This window comes from Melanotaenia boesemani, chromosome 14 (assembly GCF_017639745.1).
Source record: "Melanotaenia boesemani isolate fMelBoe1 chromosome 14, fMelBoe1.pri, whole genome shotgun sequence".
NCBI classification, from domain to species: Eukaryota; Metazoa; Chordata; class Actinopteri; order Atheriniformes; family Melanotaeniidae; genus Melanotaenia; species Melanotaenia boesemani.
The window spans coordinates 1,022,662-1,039,675 of NC_055695.1; the positions used below are offsets into that span (position 1 = coordinate 1,022,662).

Sequence of the window (17,014 nt, forward strand, 5' to 3'; positions counted from 1 at the left end):
AGCAGGTCGGAGCCTCCTGCTGGGTGGAGGTCTGCTACAAGTTAAACACGTCCGTGGTCGTGGAGAAGATGTTAGTCTGGTCCAGACGGGTCGGATCATCAGCATCAAGCAGAGGAAACATCTCAGGAGAAGCAGAAGCTAGAACCGGGTTCAGAGCTGTCCAACCATCATTAAAGCTGGAAGGATGGAGGGAACCATCGTCTTCCAGGAAGAAACGCAGTCAGAAAAACGTCCTGAATGATGTGATCAGGTTTTTTTTTTACCTTTTCTAGCAGCATAGCAGCAGAAGGATGGTCTGGTTGCTTTATCGTCCTGAAGAAATTAGCTCTGCCAAGAGGAGGTTTTATAAGGCTCCTCTTGATAATCTGATTATTTATTTATTTATTTACGTTGAATCATGGAATCTATGTAATCTTGGTGGACCTGACCGGAGGGGACAGAAAAAGAAGGAAAATAGCAAAAAGAGCTAAAGGGAAAGAAGAAAGAGGAGACAGAAACACCACAGACGGAAACAACGACCTTCAATCCACCATCACCAGACGAGTCTGTACATGAACTCACCGGAAAGTTTCCTACAACTTTTACTGAAAACAGCTGCTAGTCATTAAGAGTTTTAAATAATAACCAAATCAAAAAGTCATCACAACAACCAAAGAACCAGAAACACACACACCTGAACCAAAGCATCTCTGAGTGTATAAACACACTGGACACCTCAGTGCTGAGTCAGCATGCAGAGGATGAGGAAGAGGAGGATCAGAGATGAGGCCACGACCCCATGGAGGCTAGAGGCAGACTAGGGCGGCCCAGAGACCCGGGCCATCAGCAGCATCCTGGAGCACCAACCCAAGACCCCCCACCATGAAGACCACCCTGGACCCACCCAGAGGGGCAGAGGACGGTCCCAGCCAGGGCTCCCCGCGGTCATGGGGCACAGGTCCCGGTGGGCCTGGATCAGCAGCCACTGATCCCACAAGGCACCAGCCATCCAGGGCGGCGAAGGGCCCAAAGAGCCCAGAGCCAGCTGCCCCTACCCCCCAAGGCTGATGAGTCCAGATCTACCCTGGTCCAGAGCGATGGAGCATCATGCCTAGTGTCTACTGTACAAGCAACAGCAAAATAAAAGGCGACCTGTTTTCTTTTACACCTTTAGCTCTCCTTCCAGTTTAACGTTCATCCTCTTTCCTCTCGCTCTACCCCTTTAACTTAAACTTTAACACATCTGTCTTTACCCGCAGACGTTCAGCATCACAGCCCATCAAAACTCACCGAACATTTGAGCAGGTAACAGGAGCGTTACCGTAGCATCACTGCCACAAAAAGTAGCAGAGATGCTACTTAAAGGTAATAAAATATGTCCAGCTAGTGACTTTTTAACATCTAAGTTCAACTTAAATACAGAACATTGTGTAATCTGAGAAACACGGAGAGCTTGAAGGATTTATTTTTATTTATTTCTCTGGATAAATCTCCAAAGCCGGCTGTGGACATGAAACTCTCTCCAGTCTGATACATCAGTAACATCTGGATTAGGAAATTAAAACAGGACAGTCGAATATCTGGTAAACAATTTGACTTTACCTGGAAAGTTCTGTATAGAGGGAGGTATAAAACTAAAGCCACATTTATTCATTGGAAGAAATATTTTAATCTATATTCTAAATCTTTGAGATTGGTTCAAAATAAACATGCAGTCAAGTTATATTCAATATTTGAACTTTAATTTGACGTTTTATTATAAGTCATTTTTATTTATTTCTCTATTTGTATCCTAATTCTGGGATTTATTGGGATGGAAGACGTGAATTATGGTCCCTTGTTTTAATTGTTTTATTGTATGTAGTCTTATTTCTGGCGCGTGCCTCCTTGTTCAGTCTGGGTTACCTGCAGACCAGGATGCTGCCCGTCTTTGGCTCCTACAGCTCCCACAGTGCACAGCGTCCGGAAGTGACGTTACACATCTGGTCGGCTTCCCGCTTGAGTGTTGTGTCGACTTCAACATGGCGGCTCCGCTGGAGGTAATCGTGAGCAGCGACGCCGGTTCGCAGCTCTGGAACTGCACCGTGTTCGACCTGCACAGCGGATCCAGCCTGCTGTCCTACCGGGGCGGGAACAGCGCGAGCCGGAGCCTCGAGGTTCTCCGCGGGGAATTCCTGCTGTCCGCGCAGCTGGGCAAGAACTTCATCAACGTGTGGGAGATCCAGAGGAAGGTAGGAACACGCCTGACCACAGCTGGAGCTCAGCGACACTCCGGGGTTCGTGTGGGAAGAACAGACGAACCAAACAGAACATTTTCATTCAGACTTCCGCCATTTTTAAAAGTCGCCCTGTGTTCATGCTCGTTTTCCGGTTTTAACAAAAGACCTGGTGCTGAGCACCTGGACCTGCTAAAGTTCAGCGTGTAGAACAAGCGAAGGACCTCCTTCATGTTCCGTTAAGGTTCTTGTGTTGAGAGGTGGTCTGCTCGGTTCTTGGTCCAGTTCCTGGTCCTCTTCCATTCAGAGGTGGTCTGCTCGGTTCTTGGTCCAGTTCCTGGTCCACTTCCATTCAGAGGTGGTCTGCTCGGTTCTTGGTCCAGTTCCTGGTCCTCTTCCATTCAGAGGTGGTCTGCTCGGTTCCTGGTCCAGTTCCTGGTCCTCTTCCATTCTGAGGTGGTCTGCTCGGTTCCTGGTCCAGTTCCTGGTCCTCTTCCATTCAGAGGTGGTCTGCTCGGTTCCTGGTCCAGTTCCTGGTCCTCTTCCATTCAGAGGTGGTCTGCTCGGTTCCTGGTCCAGTTCATGGTCCTCTTCGCATTCACAGGTGGTCTGCTCGGTTCCTGGTCCAGTTCCTGGTCCTCTTCCATTCAGAGGTGGTCTGTGTTCGGGGTCAACATTGATGACATTGCGAGACGCAACAATGAGAAAAATGAAAGTGTCCCAAATTTACAGAGAATCTGTTATGGGGGATAAAAAAAAGGGAATTTTGGTATTTTTCTGCTTCATGTGGTTGTGGAGGCTGTTGTCATGGTTGTGTGTGTGTGTGTGTGTGTGTGTGTGTGTGTGTGTGTAGGATCAGCTGCAGCAGAAGATTGTGTGTCCAGGTGTGGTCACCTGTCTGACTGTGTCCCCTGATGGACTCTTCCTCGCTGTGGGAGTTTCTGAGGCCGTTTACCTGTGGGAGGTCAGCTGATTCTTCTTCTCTGGCTGTAGTTTCACTTTGTTTACACTTCCTATTGATTGCTTTGTTGCCATGGAAACAAATTTCAGCATAGGCAGCTAACGAATGAGTGTGTTATCTATGGTTTAGGTGTGTACAGGTAAGCTGCTGTCTGTCCTCAGTCGACACTATCAGGACGTCACCTGTCTGAAGTTCACCGACGACAGCAGCCATTTTGTTTCTGCAGGGAAAGACAATCTGGCGCTCGTTTGGAGTCTGACCAGGTGAGACACACCTGATGCACCTGAGACACATCATGAGACACACCTTATTTGTCTCTAACCTTTCTCCTTTGCATCTCTTACCTGTCCTTTTTTCAGTGTCATCCAGCTGGATGTAAATCACGCCCCTGAGCCCCGTCACGTCCTATCTCGTCACTCTCTACCAATCACAGACCTGCACTGTGGCCTGATGGGAGCCCAGGCCAGAGTCGCCACGGCATCATTGGACCAGACTGTAAAGGTAAGACAGGCAACAGCTGGTTACTATGGAAACATTTACAGAAAAGCGTGACTGTTTAAACAGCTCAGATCCTTAAGCCAATCAGCAATGACGAGAGGCCCCTCACTGGACATCTTTACATCAGCGTCTAAACAAACAACAAAGCATCACTTGAACGCACCACAAAGACAGTTTGCATCTGCACAAGACAGCGTGTCTGCAGAAGAAGCACTGACAAGGACGTTCCCCAGCAAGGTTCCTCGCTGAGGTTCCACCGATAAGGTTCCTCGCTGAGGTTCCACCGATAAGGTTCCTCACTGAGGCTCCACCGATAAGGTTCCTCACTGAGGTTCCCCGGTAAGGTTCCTCACTGAGGTTCCCCGGTAAGGTTCCATCGATAAGGTTCCTCACTGAGGTTCCCCGGGAAGGTTCCTCACTGAGGTTCCCCGGTAAGGTTCCTCGCTGAGGTTCCACCGATAAGGTTCCTCGCTGAGGTTCCACCGATAAGGTTCCTCGCTGAGGTTCCACCGATAAGGTTCCTCGCTGAGGTTCCACCGATAAGGTTCGTCACTGAGGTTCCCCGGTAAGGTTCCTCACTGAGGTTCCCCAGTAAAGTTCCTCACTGAGGTTCCCCGGTAAAGTTCCTCACTGAGGTTCCACCGATAAGGTTCCTCACTGAGGTTCCACCTATAAGGTTCCTCACTGAGGTTCCCCAGTAAGGTTCCTCACTGAGGTTCCCCGGTAAGGTTCCTCACTGAGGTTCCACCTATAAGGTTCCTCACTGAGGTTCCCCGGTAAAGTTCCTCACTGAGGTTCCACCGATAAGGTTCCTCACTGAGGTTCCCCAGCAAGGTTCCTCACTGAGGTTCCTCGGTAAGGTTCCTCACTGAGGTTCCCCAGCAAGGTTCCTCACTGAGGTTCCACCTATGAGGTTCCTCACTGAGGTTCCCCGGTAAAGTTCCTCACTGAGGTTCCACCGATAAGGTTCCTCACTGAGGTTCCACCTATAAGGTTCCTCACTGAGGTTCCCCTGTAAGGTTCCTCACTGAAGTTCCACCGATAAGGTTCCTCACTGAGGTTCCACCTATAAGGTTCCTCACTGAGGTTCCCCTGTAAGGTTCCTCACTGAAGTTCCACCGATAAGGTTCCTCACTGAGGTTCCATCTATAAGGTTCCTCCCTGAGGTTCCCTGGTAAGGTTGCCTCAAATCTTGAGGTACCAGTGGCAACGAAAAATAGATGGTTTCACCAGAAATAACAATCTGATTGCAAGATGCAATAAAAAAAATAGCTGCATTTTGCTTAATTAAAATAGAACCAGCAAATTAAAATAAAAAAATGAAGTAAAATAAGTTTCCATTTTTTTCTTGTAATGAAAATCAAAACAGCTGGAACATTTTTCCTGTGGAACGTCGCCGCATGTCGGGAACATGTTTCCTGTGGAACGTCGCGTCATGTCGGGAACGTGTTTCCTGTGGAACGTCGCCGCATGTCGGGAACGTGTTTCCTGTGGAACGTCGCCTCATGTCGGGAACGTGTTTCCTGTGGAACGTCGCCGCATGTCGGGAACGTGTTTTCCTGTGGAACGTCGCGTCATGTCGGGAACATGTTTCCTGTGGAACGTCGCCGCATGTCGGGAACATGTTTCCTGTGGAACGTCGCGTCATGTCGGGAACATGTTTCCTGTGGAACGTCGCCGCATGTCGGGAACGTGTTTCCTGTGGAACGTCGCCGCATGTCGGGAACGTGTTTCCTGTGGAACGTCGCCGCATGTCGGGAACGTGTTTCCTGTGGAACGTCGCCGCATGTCGGGAACGTGTTTCCTGTGGAACGTCGCGTCATGTCGGGAACATGTTTCCTGTGGAACGTCGCCGCATGTCGGGAACATGTTTCCTGTGGAACGTCGCGTCATGTCGGGAACGTGTTTCCTGTGGAACGTTGCCGCATGTCGGGAACGTGTTTCCTGTGGAACGTCGCCTCATGTCGGGAACGTGTTTCCTGTGGAACGTCGCCGCATGTCGGGAACGTGTTTCCTGTGGAACGTCGCGTCATGTCGGGAACATGTTTCCTGTGGAACGTCGCCGCATGTCGGGAACATGTTTCCTGTGGAACGTCGCGTCATGTCGGGAACATGTTTCCTGTGGAACGTCGCCGCATGTCGGGAACGTGTTTCCTGTGGAACGTCGCCGCATGTCGGGAACGTGTTTCCTGTGGAACGTCGCCTCATGTCGGGAACGTGTTTCCTGTGGAACGTCGCCGCATGTCGGGAACGTGTTTCCTGTGGAACGTCGCGTCATGTCGGGAACATGTTTCCTGTGGAACGTCGCCGCATGTCGGGAACGTGTTTCCTGTGGAACGTCGCCGCATGTCGGGAACGTGTTTCCTGTGGAACGTCGCCTCATGTCGGGAACGTGTTTCCTGTGGAACGTCGCCGCATGTCGGGAACGTGTTTCCTGTGGAACGTCGCGTCATGTCGGGAACATGTTTCCTGTGGAACGTCGCCGCATGTCGGGAACGTGTTTCCTGTGGAACGTCGCGTCATGTCGGGAACATGTTTCCTGTGGAACGTCGCCTCATGTCGGGAACGTGTTTCCTGACGTCACATCACCACCATCTGTGACACGTGGAAATGAATGCTTTCTGGAATTATTTAGGTTTTCCATCTCGGATCCAAACAGGACACAGTTATGGAGCTGAAAGTTCACTCTGACATTTCTAATCTTTTTATCAGTTTGTTTACTGTCAACAAACTTGTGAGCGACTCGGATAAACACCGGATATGCCACTGATTAACTATTTGATCATCAACATCAAAATATTGTTTTTGTGTTGTCATGGTAACAGCACACAGTCTTCCTTCTTTTCCTTATCTTAAGATTTTTCCTCTCAGGAACAGAAGAGGTCTTAATGCTGGGATCCTTAATCCTGGTCCCGGAGGGCTGGTGTCCTGCAGCTTTTAGAAGTTTTCTGGCTGCAACACATCTGATTCAGACTCTCACCTGTGCAGGACTTGATGTCGAGCTAAACACAAGCCTGCTTATTACACACTGATCTGAGTCAGTGTGTTGAAACAGGGAGACTTCTAAAACCTGCAGGACACCGGTCCTATAGGACCAGGATTTAGGATCCCTGTCCTAATGGACTGAAATGGATCCTTGTTAACCCGGGAACATGTTCTCTGTAAGAGAATGAAACACTGAGAAGTCCTAGACAAACGTGGTGGGCTGATTGATCTGGTCCGATCACTGCAGCTCGGTTTCCATGTTAATTCTCATGAGTCACATTAAATAGCTGCAAGTAAAACAGACCTGTTTCCATAGAAACCAGTGTCCTCAGGTTTCTCTGTCTACCTGTACAGGTGTCCTCAGGTTTCTCTGTCTACCTGTACAGGTATGGGAGCTGTCCTCTGGCGAGTTGCTGCTGTCCGTCCTCTTTGATGTGGAAATCATGTCGGTCACTTTTGACCCCTGCGAGTACTTCCTGTTCTGTGGAGGAAGTGATGGAAACATTTTTCAGGTTTCCCTGTGCAGCCAGGTGAGTCACAGCCATACCCTCCATCTTACATCCTACACCCTCCATTCTGGTTCTTTTCAGTTCCAGTTCCTGCTCTGGTTCCAGTTTTGGTCCAGGACCATTAAGTCTGGACCATGTCTGGGTACTGGGTGGGAAGTGGTTCTGAAGATGGTTCCAAATGCAGCCATACATCCAGGAAGTTACTCAAACTCAAGAGGAAGTCTGCTTTCTTGATTGGTTAAACCTTGGAGGTTCACTTCCTGTCTCTTTTAGACTAACTTCTGTCCATCTGTTTGGTGTCAATAAAGATGAACCTTTTGATTTCTTTGTGTTTATTCTGCAGAGCCTAAGCCGGGATAAATCCTTCCAATCAGAGCCTGAAGGGAACCAGGTGTTCAAAGGACACAGGTGAGTTCCACAGTTTGGTCCTCTTCGGGGTATGTCCAGGTTCTTCCTGACATTGAAGTGGGTCAACCATTGTGGGTCGTCCGGTGCTGGGTGGGGTTTCCAGCGGTTTCCAGTCGGTACAGCGCCATTGACAACAACGTTATCTCGGGGCATTTTACAGACTCAATCAATTCAAGCTTGTCTGGAGAAACCAACTGAACCCAGGTCCGGGACGAGAGGACAGGAAAGAGTTTAACTTCCTGTCGTGTTTGTTTCTCAGGAACAACAATAATGTTCCGGGTCACATTTGACCCAGAGCCTTTATAGTCATCCAGAAAATTCCAATAAACACAGTTTATATCTCATTATTAACTCCATTACTAACCATTTTTATCAGATTTAGTGTTCTGTGCCTCACCAATCCCACCTGAATGAGAATCATTCATTCTTTTTTAATAAAAATGCATGTAAAACTAATATTCTCTAGAAGCACCTACATATAAAACAGCAGTTTTACACGATGTTATTTATTCATTTTATATTTGACATATTTACTGTTTATAAATGAACAGGCTCCTCACCGAACCGTAACTCTCTTCAGGGAAAATGAGTAATGAGGGGTTGTTTGGAAAGTAAACGTGAAGCACTGTTTTGGAACCAGAAATGAACTGAAATCAGAACAAAGAGCAGCATGAACCTGGTTCCTGTCCGAGTCTCCGCGGCCCACCGCCGACGTCAGGCCGGGATGGTTAATGCCACGTCTGGGACCAGACTAGGTGCACATGAGAAACATGTCACCACAGTGGGCTTTGTGCAGATGAACTCTGACATTTCACTGGTCATGCGGGTCTTGACATCATCGGAAGGTTTGCAGACTGGACATTTGCCGCTCGAAAGGTGACGTGACGTCTGTCGCTGCCGTCCGAGTGGCCCCGGCGCCGTCTGGATCAGGCTGGGGATGAAGGCCCCTGTATTTCCAGAGTTGTTGGTGTAAATGTCTTGCTTGGAGAGATGTGGGAAGCTGTTTCTTTATTTGCTTCCTAATGACAATCATCACCCTCAGAACTGACCACAAGGTGTCTTCATCTTCAGACATCTTCATCTATTTACTACGATCAAAGATGAGCTGCAGACCTCGAAAGCAGCTGCACTCACATTTAGTCGACGGCCACGTTTGGGCCGTATATGGGCCACACACCTGGGAGAGCCCCCAGGGCTGTCCTCTGTTTACTTCTGCAGCTCATTTTGAAGCTCTGAGTTCATCACATGTAATCTTTTTATGTTCAGCTTCTGATGAGTGTCCACTTCATGTGGGTGAAGTTTACCAACAGGAACAGAAAAGGTTTCAAATAAGGGAAATTAACTTTTCTTTTTATATGTTGATTACACCAATTAAGCCAAACAGCCTAAGTTTCATATAAAACAAAAGACATAAAAACTGTTTGTGTCTAACGCCATGTTGATGACTGTGGAGCTGCCAATCACCAGCAGGTGTGTGGATGAGTAAATCGGGGAAAATGGGCGGGTTTAAGCTTGGAGCTATGCTTCCTGACCTTCCTCCAGCCGGCCTGGGACCCCGTCGGCCCAGGAACTGCTAAGGGACGGCTAGCTGGGTTAGCATCTCTGATCCCTGGATGGGTTTGGATCAGAACAGTCCCCACTGATCAGGGTTCTGGTCTTCTGGATTCTCCTCAGGAACCTGGTGACGTGTCTTTCTGTGTCCATGGACGGAACTCTGCTCCTCTCCGGGTCACATGATGAAACGGTCCGGCTTTGGGACGTTCAGAGTAAACAAAGCATCCGCTGCCTCACTCACAAAGGTAAGCCACGCCCTCGAGTGATGTCACAGAGCTTTGGAGTTACTTTCTGTGAGCTCCCCTCCACAGGGAGTCTGAGTTGCTCCCCTCAGGGCGGCGCTGTAGAGCAGCTTTGGTAAAGAAGAAGATTTGAGTTCCTTTTGTCCCAGTGAGCTTACCGTAGCCAGGCTAATACGGCAGAGTGCAGGCAGCTTGTGTTCAGGGTGTGTGTGCCGCACCATTAGCGTTATAGGTGTGTGTGCCGCACCATTAGCGTTATAGGTGTGTGTGCCGCACCATTAGCGTTATAGGTGTGTGTGCCGCACCATTAGCGTTATAGGTGTGTGTGCGCCGCACCATTAGCGTTATAGGTGTGTGTGCCCGCACCATTAGCGTTATAGGTGTGTGTGCCCGCACCATTAGCGTTATAGGTGTGTGTGCCCGCACCATTAGCGTTATAGGTGTGTGTGCCGCACCATTAGCGTTATAGGTGTGTGTGCCCGCACCATTAGCGTTATAGGTGTGTGTGCCCGCACCATTAGCGTTATAGGTGTGTGTGCCCGCACCATTAGCGTTATAGGTGTGTGTGCCGCACCATTAGCGTTATAGGTGTGTGTGCCGCACCATTAGCGTTATAGGTGTGTGTGCCCGCACCATTAGCGTTATAGGTGTGTGTGCCCGCACCATTAGCGTTATAGGTGTGTGTGCCCGCACCATTAGCGTTATAGGTGTGTGTGCCCGCACCATTAGCGTTATAGGTGTGTGTGCCGCACCATTAGCGTTATAGGTGTGTGTGCCGCACCATTAGCGTTATAGGTGTGTGTGCCCGTCTGCACCATTAGCGTTATAGGTGTGTGTGCCCGTCTGCACCATTAGCGTTATAGGTGTGTGTGCCGCACCATTAGCGTTATAGGTGTGTGTGCCCGTCTGCACTATTAGCATTATAGGTGTGTGTGCCGCACTATTAGCGTTATAGGTGTGTGTGCCCGCACCATTAGCGTTATAGGTGTGTGTGCCGCACCATTAGCGTTATAGGTGTGTGTGCCCGTCTGCACCATTAGCGTTATAGGTGTGTGTGCCGCACTATTAGCATTATAGGTGTGTGTGCCGCACTATTAGCGTTATAGGTGTGTGTGCCCGCACCATTAGCGTTATAGGTGTGTGTGCGCCCGTCTGCACCATTAGCGTTATAGGTGTGTGTGCCGCACCATTAGCGTTATAGGTGTGTGTGCCGCACTATTAGCGTTATAGGTGTGTGTGCCCGCACCATTAGCGTTATAGGTGTGTGTGCCCGCACCATTAGCGTTATAGGTGTGTGTGCCCGCACCATTAGCGTTATAGGTGTGTGTGCACCCGTCTGCACCATTAGCGTTATAGGTGTGTGTGCCGCACCATTAGCGTTATAGGTGTGTGTGCCCCCACCATTAGCGTTATAGGTGTGTGTGCCCGCACCATTAGCGTTATAGGTGTGTGTGCCCGTCTGCACCATTAGCGTTATAGGTGTGTGTGCCGCACCATTAGCGTTATAGGTGTGTGTGCCTGCACCATTAGCGTTATAGGTGTGTGTGCCTGCACCATTAGCGTTATAGGTGTGTGTGCCTGCACCATTAGCGTTATAGGTGTGTGTGCCCCCACCATTAGCGTTATAGGTGTGTGTGCCCGCACCATTAGCGTTATAGGTGTGTGTGGTGTCTGTTGTAGGTATGTGTGGTGTGTGTTGTGTGTTGTTACCTGGTGCAAGTTTACCTGTATGCAGGTGCTTGTTTACCTGTTTACAGGTGTGTGTTTACTTGTACACACGTGTGTGTTTACCTGTTTACAGGTGCGTGTTTACCTGAGGGGTATTGCACGAAACCAGAATAAAGAAACCCAGGATAATTAAAGCCCAGCTTGACCTAGCTTGCGCGGCCTATCCTGGCTTAATTGGTTGCACGTTTGCTGAGCCAGGATGAGAAGGTGCGGCTAGGTTAAGCCAGGTGAAGATAGTTGGGATAAGTGCGTGTGCACGGCATACTGAAGCAGACCTCGCGATCGCTCACAGAATCACCGATGGGGAAATGGATAAAAGTCGCGCGTCCTACGTCACGGCCGCTGAACAACAGCTCCTGACGGAGTTCTCTGACGAAGTTAAGGATATTATAAGGAAAAAAGGCAAAACCAATGCCATAAGTAAAGAACGCGAGAGAGCCTGGCAGACAATATCCGACCGGCTCAATGCGTAAGTAGTCAAAAACTGTACAATTAATAAACAGTGCTCCACTGGAACTGTCATAATTAGGCTACAATTAAAGGATTACTTTTCAAATCCACTAACTGTTGTATACTTTAAGAGTGACAAGCAGGTGCATGTTACTCAGGAAATGTAGAGCAAACAATTATCCACAATGTGTCATTTAATCTATTTTCCTCATGTAACGTTTTTATCTATTTTATCTTTCTGTCCTTCATAAAGGACAAACCTGTCTGGCCATAAAAGGACCTGCAGCAAGAAAAAATTAAATATAAGAACATTTTGCAGGCTGGTAAGTGACTCCAAAGTAGATAACCGTGAACAAATGAGGTGAATAGATGAGGTGTCTGCTGACATGTTCAATGTCTGTATGATTGTAGCAGTTAAAAAAAGGCCTATAGAACTGGCACAGGGGGCGGCCCACCAAGCCAGGATGTGACTCCAGCAGAGGAACTGGCCTCCATTTAAATAAAGGGAGGCCAGTGATGGAGGGGATGCAGGGAGGGACAATAACTGACTCTGTCCCAGCCACAGAAACTGTCCGCTTCATACAAGGTACACAAAGTACTGCAATTCTACTGCACATGGAACACAATCAAATATAATATAGTGTCTGACTTTGGATAACCTTGCAGTGTCTGGGAACACAATTACACTTTTGGAGCCACCAGAAGATGATCCGGTTAGTACAGTGTCAAATGCACAGAACAGATTCATGTAGGTCATAACCACAAATCACTCTTACCTGAACATTGATGCTGTGGAAGGATTTCCTGTTAATGTAATCTCCCTCATGTTCACCTGAGGGGCGTCTGATTCTTATGTGTGTGCAATCCACTGCCCCAATGATGTTAGGGAAAGCTGTAACAAAAAATAGTGAGTATCCAACTGTGACAGATATACTCAGAAACTAATGGGTGCACATTAAAATTGAGGTTACCTGCAATCTTGTAAAACTCCTCCTTGATGTAGAGGGGTCTTCTGTGGCCAGGGAAGGTGATGAATATATTGCTGAATGATTTCAGCGCCAGACAAACGCATCTGATTGTCCGGCAAATGGTTCCTTTATTGAGGTTCTCTGCATCCCCAACAGAATAAAGGAAGCTCCCACTCGCAAGCCATCTCAATGTGACACAGATCATCTGTGGTACAGTGAGGGCATGGCTTCACGCTGTCAGGTGCTGTATTTTTGGACTCAGCAGCCTACATAAATATCTTAGTCCATCACCCGAAAATCTGTATCTTTCAATGACACAGTCATCTCCAAAGGCCAGGGGATCTGACCTGTCCCTGAAGACTCGTTCACGTCTGAATGCTCTTCTGAGGATGCGGGCTTCCTCGTCCAGCACATCCTCCAAAAAAGGGCAAGCCATTATGAAGAGGGAACAAGTGAGGGGGAGTTGGACCAGAATATTCTACATTGTCTTTGTCACAGATTAAATTGAAAACACCTTTGAAACTGAGGTATCTAAGCATAGCATTTGTATGGTACACACTTAAGTCTTTACCATATGAGGTTCTCTGTCCCACAGACTGGATTGACACAAGAACATGCATTCCATGCAAATGAGTATCCTATAGGCAAACTCTATGACTGGAGGACACAGGACTGAGGAATTTTCTTTGTTTAAACCCTATATAAGACAGAACGACACATCAAGTCTTTAGGTCTTCGTTCTGGTTTTGGGACCTCCAGATTTTGCTGCAGAAATCTGTTTTGATGTCTGAACTTTTGTAATAAACTTCTTTTTATTATTCAAGTCAGCGTCCAGAGATGTTTTTGCCTGAAAGCCAATTTTTCCACATCTCCTGATCAAGATACATCAAATTCTCATCAGCTGTGTTTTGTAATCTCAATTACTGCAATAAAACACATATTTATAAAACCTCTGACAGCAATTTGACGAGCAGTCTTCATTAGCATAGCAATATAACACTTGGCCTTATGAAATCATGCACTTATGACCAAGTTGATATTGTGTGATGAAATCGTGATCCTGTATTTAAATAAAATGACTAAAAAAAAATTATATGCACTGCACTAGCACTACACGACAGCACCTGGGTCTAACTGGACTCAAAAGCGGTCTAACACTTAATTATGACGTCCCATCTTGTTTGAATTCATGCTTGTGTTGTTCTTACTCTCAAATGTAAGTCGCTTTGGATAAAAGCGTCTGCTAAATGACTGTAGAATAGAATAGAATAATAATACTACAACTGGAATCCATATAAAAAGGCTGTTGCGATTACGAACAGATTTGGATTAAATGTACAGTGACTGTATTTGTAATATTTTAATACTGGATGATTAAAATGACGCGCCATACTTAGGAAGACCATGGACATGCTGTAAAACACATTAATTCCTCATAGAATTGACGTTGGACATGCAGGTGACTCGCTAGGATTAATCTTAGCCTGAGCAGTTAGCCTGGTCTGGAGCAGGCTAGCTGCAGCGGATAAATCACCACAGTAACTTGGCCGGGATTAGTTTGAGCTGCTTTCATGCAACCGACTTAAATTCAGCCAGGATAACCAACATATCCCGGCTTAATCCCTTATCTTGGTTTCGTGCAATACCCCTCTGGTGCGTGTTTACTTGTATACAGGTGCGTGTTTACTTGTATACAGGTGCGTGTTTACTTGTATACAGGTGCGTGTTTACTTGTATACAGGTGCGTGTTTACTTGTATACAGGTGCGTGTTTACTTGTTTACAGGTGCGTGTTTACTTGTATACAGGTGCGTGTTTAGTTGTATACAGGTGCGTGTTTACTTGTTTACAGGTGCGTGTTTACTTGTATACAGGTGCGTGTTTACTTGTATACAGGTGCGTGTTTACTTGTTTACAGGTGCGTGTTTACTTGTATACAGGTGCGTGTTTACTTGTATACAGGTGCGTGTTTACTTGTTTACAGGTGCGTGTTTACTTGTTTACAGGTGCGTGTTTACTTGTTTCCAGGTGCGTGTTTACTTGTATACAGGTGCGTGTTTACTTGTTTACAGGTGCGTGTTTACTTGTATACAGGTGCGTGTTTACTTGTTTACAGGTGCGTGTTTACTTGTTTCCAGGTGCGTGTTTACTTGTTTCCAGGTGCGTGTTTACTTGTATGCAGGTGCGTGTTTACTTGTATGCAGGTGCGTGTTTACTTGTTTACAGGTGCGTGTTTACTTGTATACAGGTGCGTGTTTACTTGTTTCCAGGTGCGTGTTTACTTGTATACAGGTGCGTGTTTACTTGTTTACAGGTGCGTGTTTACTTGTTTACAGGTGCGTGTTTACTTGTATACAGGTGCGTGTTTACTTGTTTACAGGTGCGTGTTTACTTGTATACAGGTGCGTGTTTACTTGTTTCCAGGTGCGTGTTTACTTGTTTACAGGTGCGTGTTTACTTGTTTACAGGTGCGTGTTTACTTGTTTACAGGTGCGTGTTTACTTGTTTACAGGTGCGTGTTTACTTGTTTCCAGGTGCGTGTTTACTTGTTTCCAGGTGCGTGTTTACTTGTTTCCAGGTGCGTGTTTACTTGTATACAGGTGCGTGTTTACTTGTATACAGGTGCGTGTTTACTTGTTTCCAGGTGCGTGTTTACTTGTATACAGGTGCGTGTTTACTTGTTTACAGGTGCGTGTTTACTTGTTTACAGGTGCGTGTTTACTTGTATACAGGTGCGTGTTTACTTGTTTACAGGTGCGTGTTTACTTGTATACAGGTGCGTGTTTACTTGTTTACAGGTGCGTGTTTACTTGTATACAGGTGCGTGTTTACTTGTTTCCAGGTGCGTGTTTACTTGTTTACAGGTGCGTGTTTACTTGTTTACAGGTGCGTGTTTACTTGTATACAGGTGCGTGTTTACTTGTTTACAGGTGCGTGTTTACTTGTATACAGGTGCGTGTTTACTTGTTTACAGGTGCCTTTTTACTTGTTTACAGGTGCGTGTTTACTTGTTTACAGGTGCGTGTTTACTTGTATACAGGTGCGTGTTTACTTGTTTACAGGTGCGTGTTTACTTGTATACAGGTGCGTGTTTACTTGTTTACAGGTGCGTGTTTACTTGTTTACAGGTGCGTGTTTACTTGTATACAGGTGCGTGTTTACTTGTTTACAGGTGCGTGTTTACTTGTATACAGGTGCGTGTTTACTTGTTTCCAGGTGCGTGTTTACTTGTATACAGGTGCGTGTTTACTTGTTTCCAGGTGCGTGTTTACTTGTTTACAGGTGCGTGTTTACTTGTTTCCAGGTGCGTGTTTACTTGTTTCCAGGTGCGTGTTTACTTGTTTCCAGGTGCGTGTTTACTTGTTTACAGGTGCGTGTTTACTTGTTTCCAGGTGCGTGTTTACTTGTTTCCAGGTGCGTTTTTACTTGTTTACAGGTGCGTGTTTACTTGTTTCCAGGTGCGTGTTTACTTGTATACAGGTGCGTGTTTACTTGTTTACAGGTGCGTGTTTACTTGTTTACAGGTGCGTGTTTACTTGTATACAGGTGTGTGTTTACCTGTATACAGGTAACATAAAAAAAGAAACAGAATATCTTCTTGTGGTGGGAATTGCACGCTACCAGTTTTACGGCCAGTTTCCACCGTGTGAGCCGCATTTCCGTTCCGACCTCCAGCCCGTCCAGAACGCGTCCAGTTCTGCAGCTCAGATCGAGCCAAACCGGAAATCAGATATGAGAGCAGTAAAGCATCCGGTAAAGCTACCTGGACCGCCGTCATGGGCGCCTGGTGTCTACACGCTCCCGGTGTGAGTTGACGTACCGCGAAGGTCTGAACGAAACTGCATCGGGTTTCGGTGGAAATGTGGCCGTTATCTCAGAAGCTGGAAGGACGAGGCCACGTGTTAACACCAGTCAACTCCAGCAACACACCTGCAGGCCAACATCAGCCAAGCGTCACTGTGGGGTGTTTTCCTCACCACGATCTGTTCTTCTTAACCTCTCCTCGCTGCAACATCTTTTGTAATGCTCTCTGTTGTGGTTTGAGAGGGGCGGGGCTTGGTGACGGAGTGTTTATGATTGGCTTAGGAACAAGTATTAAGTTTTAAGCTACATGATAGGCTATAATGGAAAACTTCTCATCTACCTTTTTTTTATCACAACACCTATCGATCAGTATAAATTGTTATTGAATTATCTTCCAGCCCGAGCATGTTTCACTGTTTACCGGTGTGTGTGTGTGTGTGTGTATGTGTGTGTGTGTACCTGTTTCCAGGTGCATATTTGCTGGGTTAGTGGCGCTTGGTCACTAAGAACTTTATGTGTGAGGAGAAGAATTTTAAATTCTTTTCTGGTTTTAAGGGGGAGCCGGGGAAGAGAAGATAAACCGGATGATGGTAATTGGATCTTGGATCCGATGGAGACGTTTCAGAACATTTCTGGAACAGAACAATAATCAGGAATGAACAAATTGATGATGATGATGGGGAAGAAGCACCCTGCTGTAATCATGACTGGCA

At 47.0% G+C, this 17,014-nt stretch overlaps 1 protein-coding gene across 1 annotated transcript in view; it reads left to right on the forward strand.

Annotated features, from left to right (window-relative positions):
• The first annotated feature begins 1,934 nt into the window (after positions 1–1,934).
• The window catches only part of wdr18 (WD repeat domain 18), a 29,076-nt gene continuing 13,996 nt past the window's right edge, over positions 1,935–17,014 (forward strand). Inside the window, exons 1-7 of the mRNA XM_042006081.1 lie at positions 1,935–2,210; positions 3,049–3,159; positions 3,286–3,419; positions 3,516–3,657; positions 7,026–7,169; positions 7,492–7,556; positions 9,231–9,355. Coding sequence (XP_041862015.1) covers positions 2,001–2,210; positions 3,049–3,159; positions 3,286–3,419; positions 3,516–3,657; positions 7,026–7,169; positions 7,492–7,556; positions 9,231–9,355 — 931 coding nt within the window. The 5' untranslated portion in view covers positions 1,935–2,000. The remainder of the gene's footprint in view (positions 2,211–3,048; positions 3,160–3,285; positions 3,420–3,515; positions 3,658–7,025; positions 7,170–7,491; positions 7,557–9,230; positions 9,356–17,014) is intronic.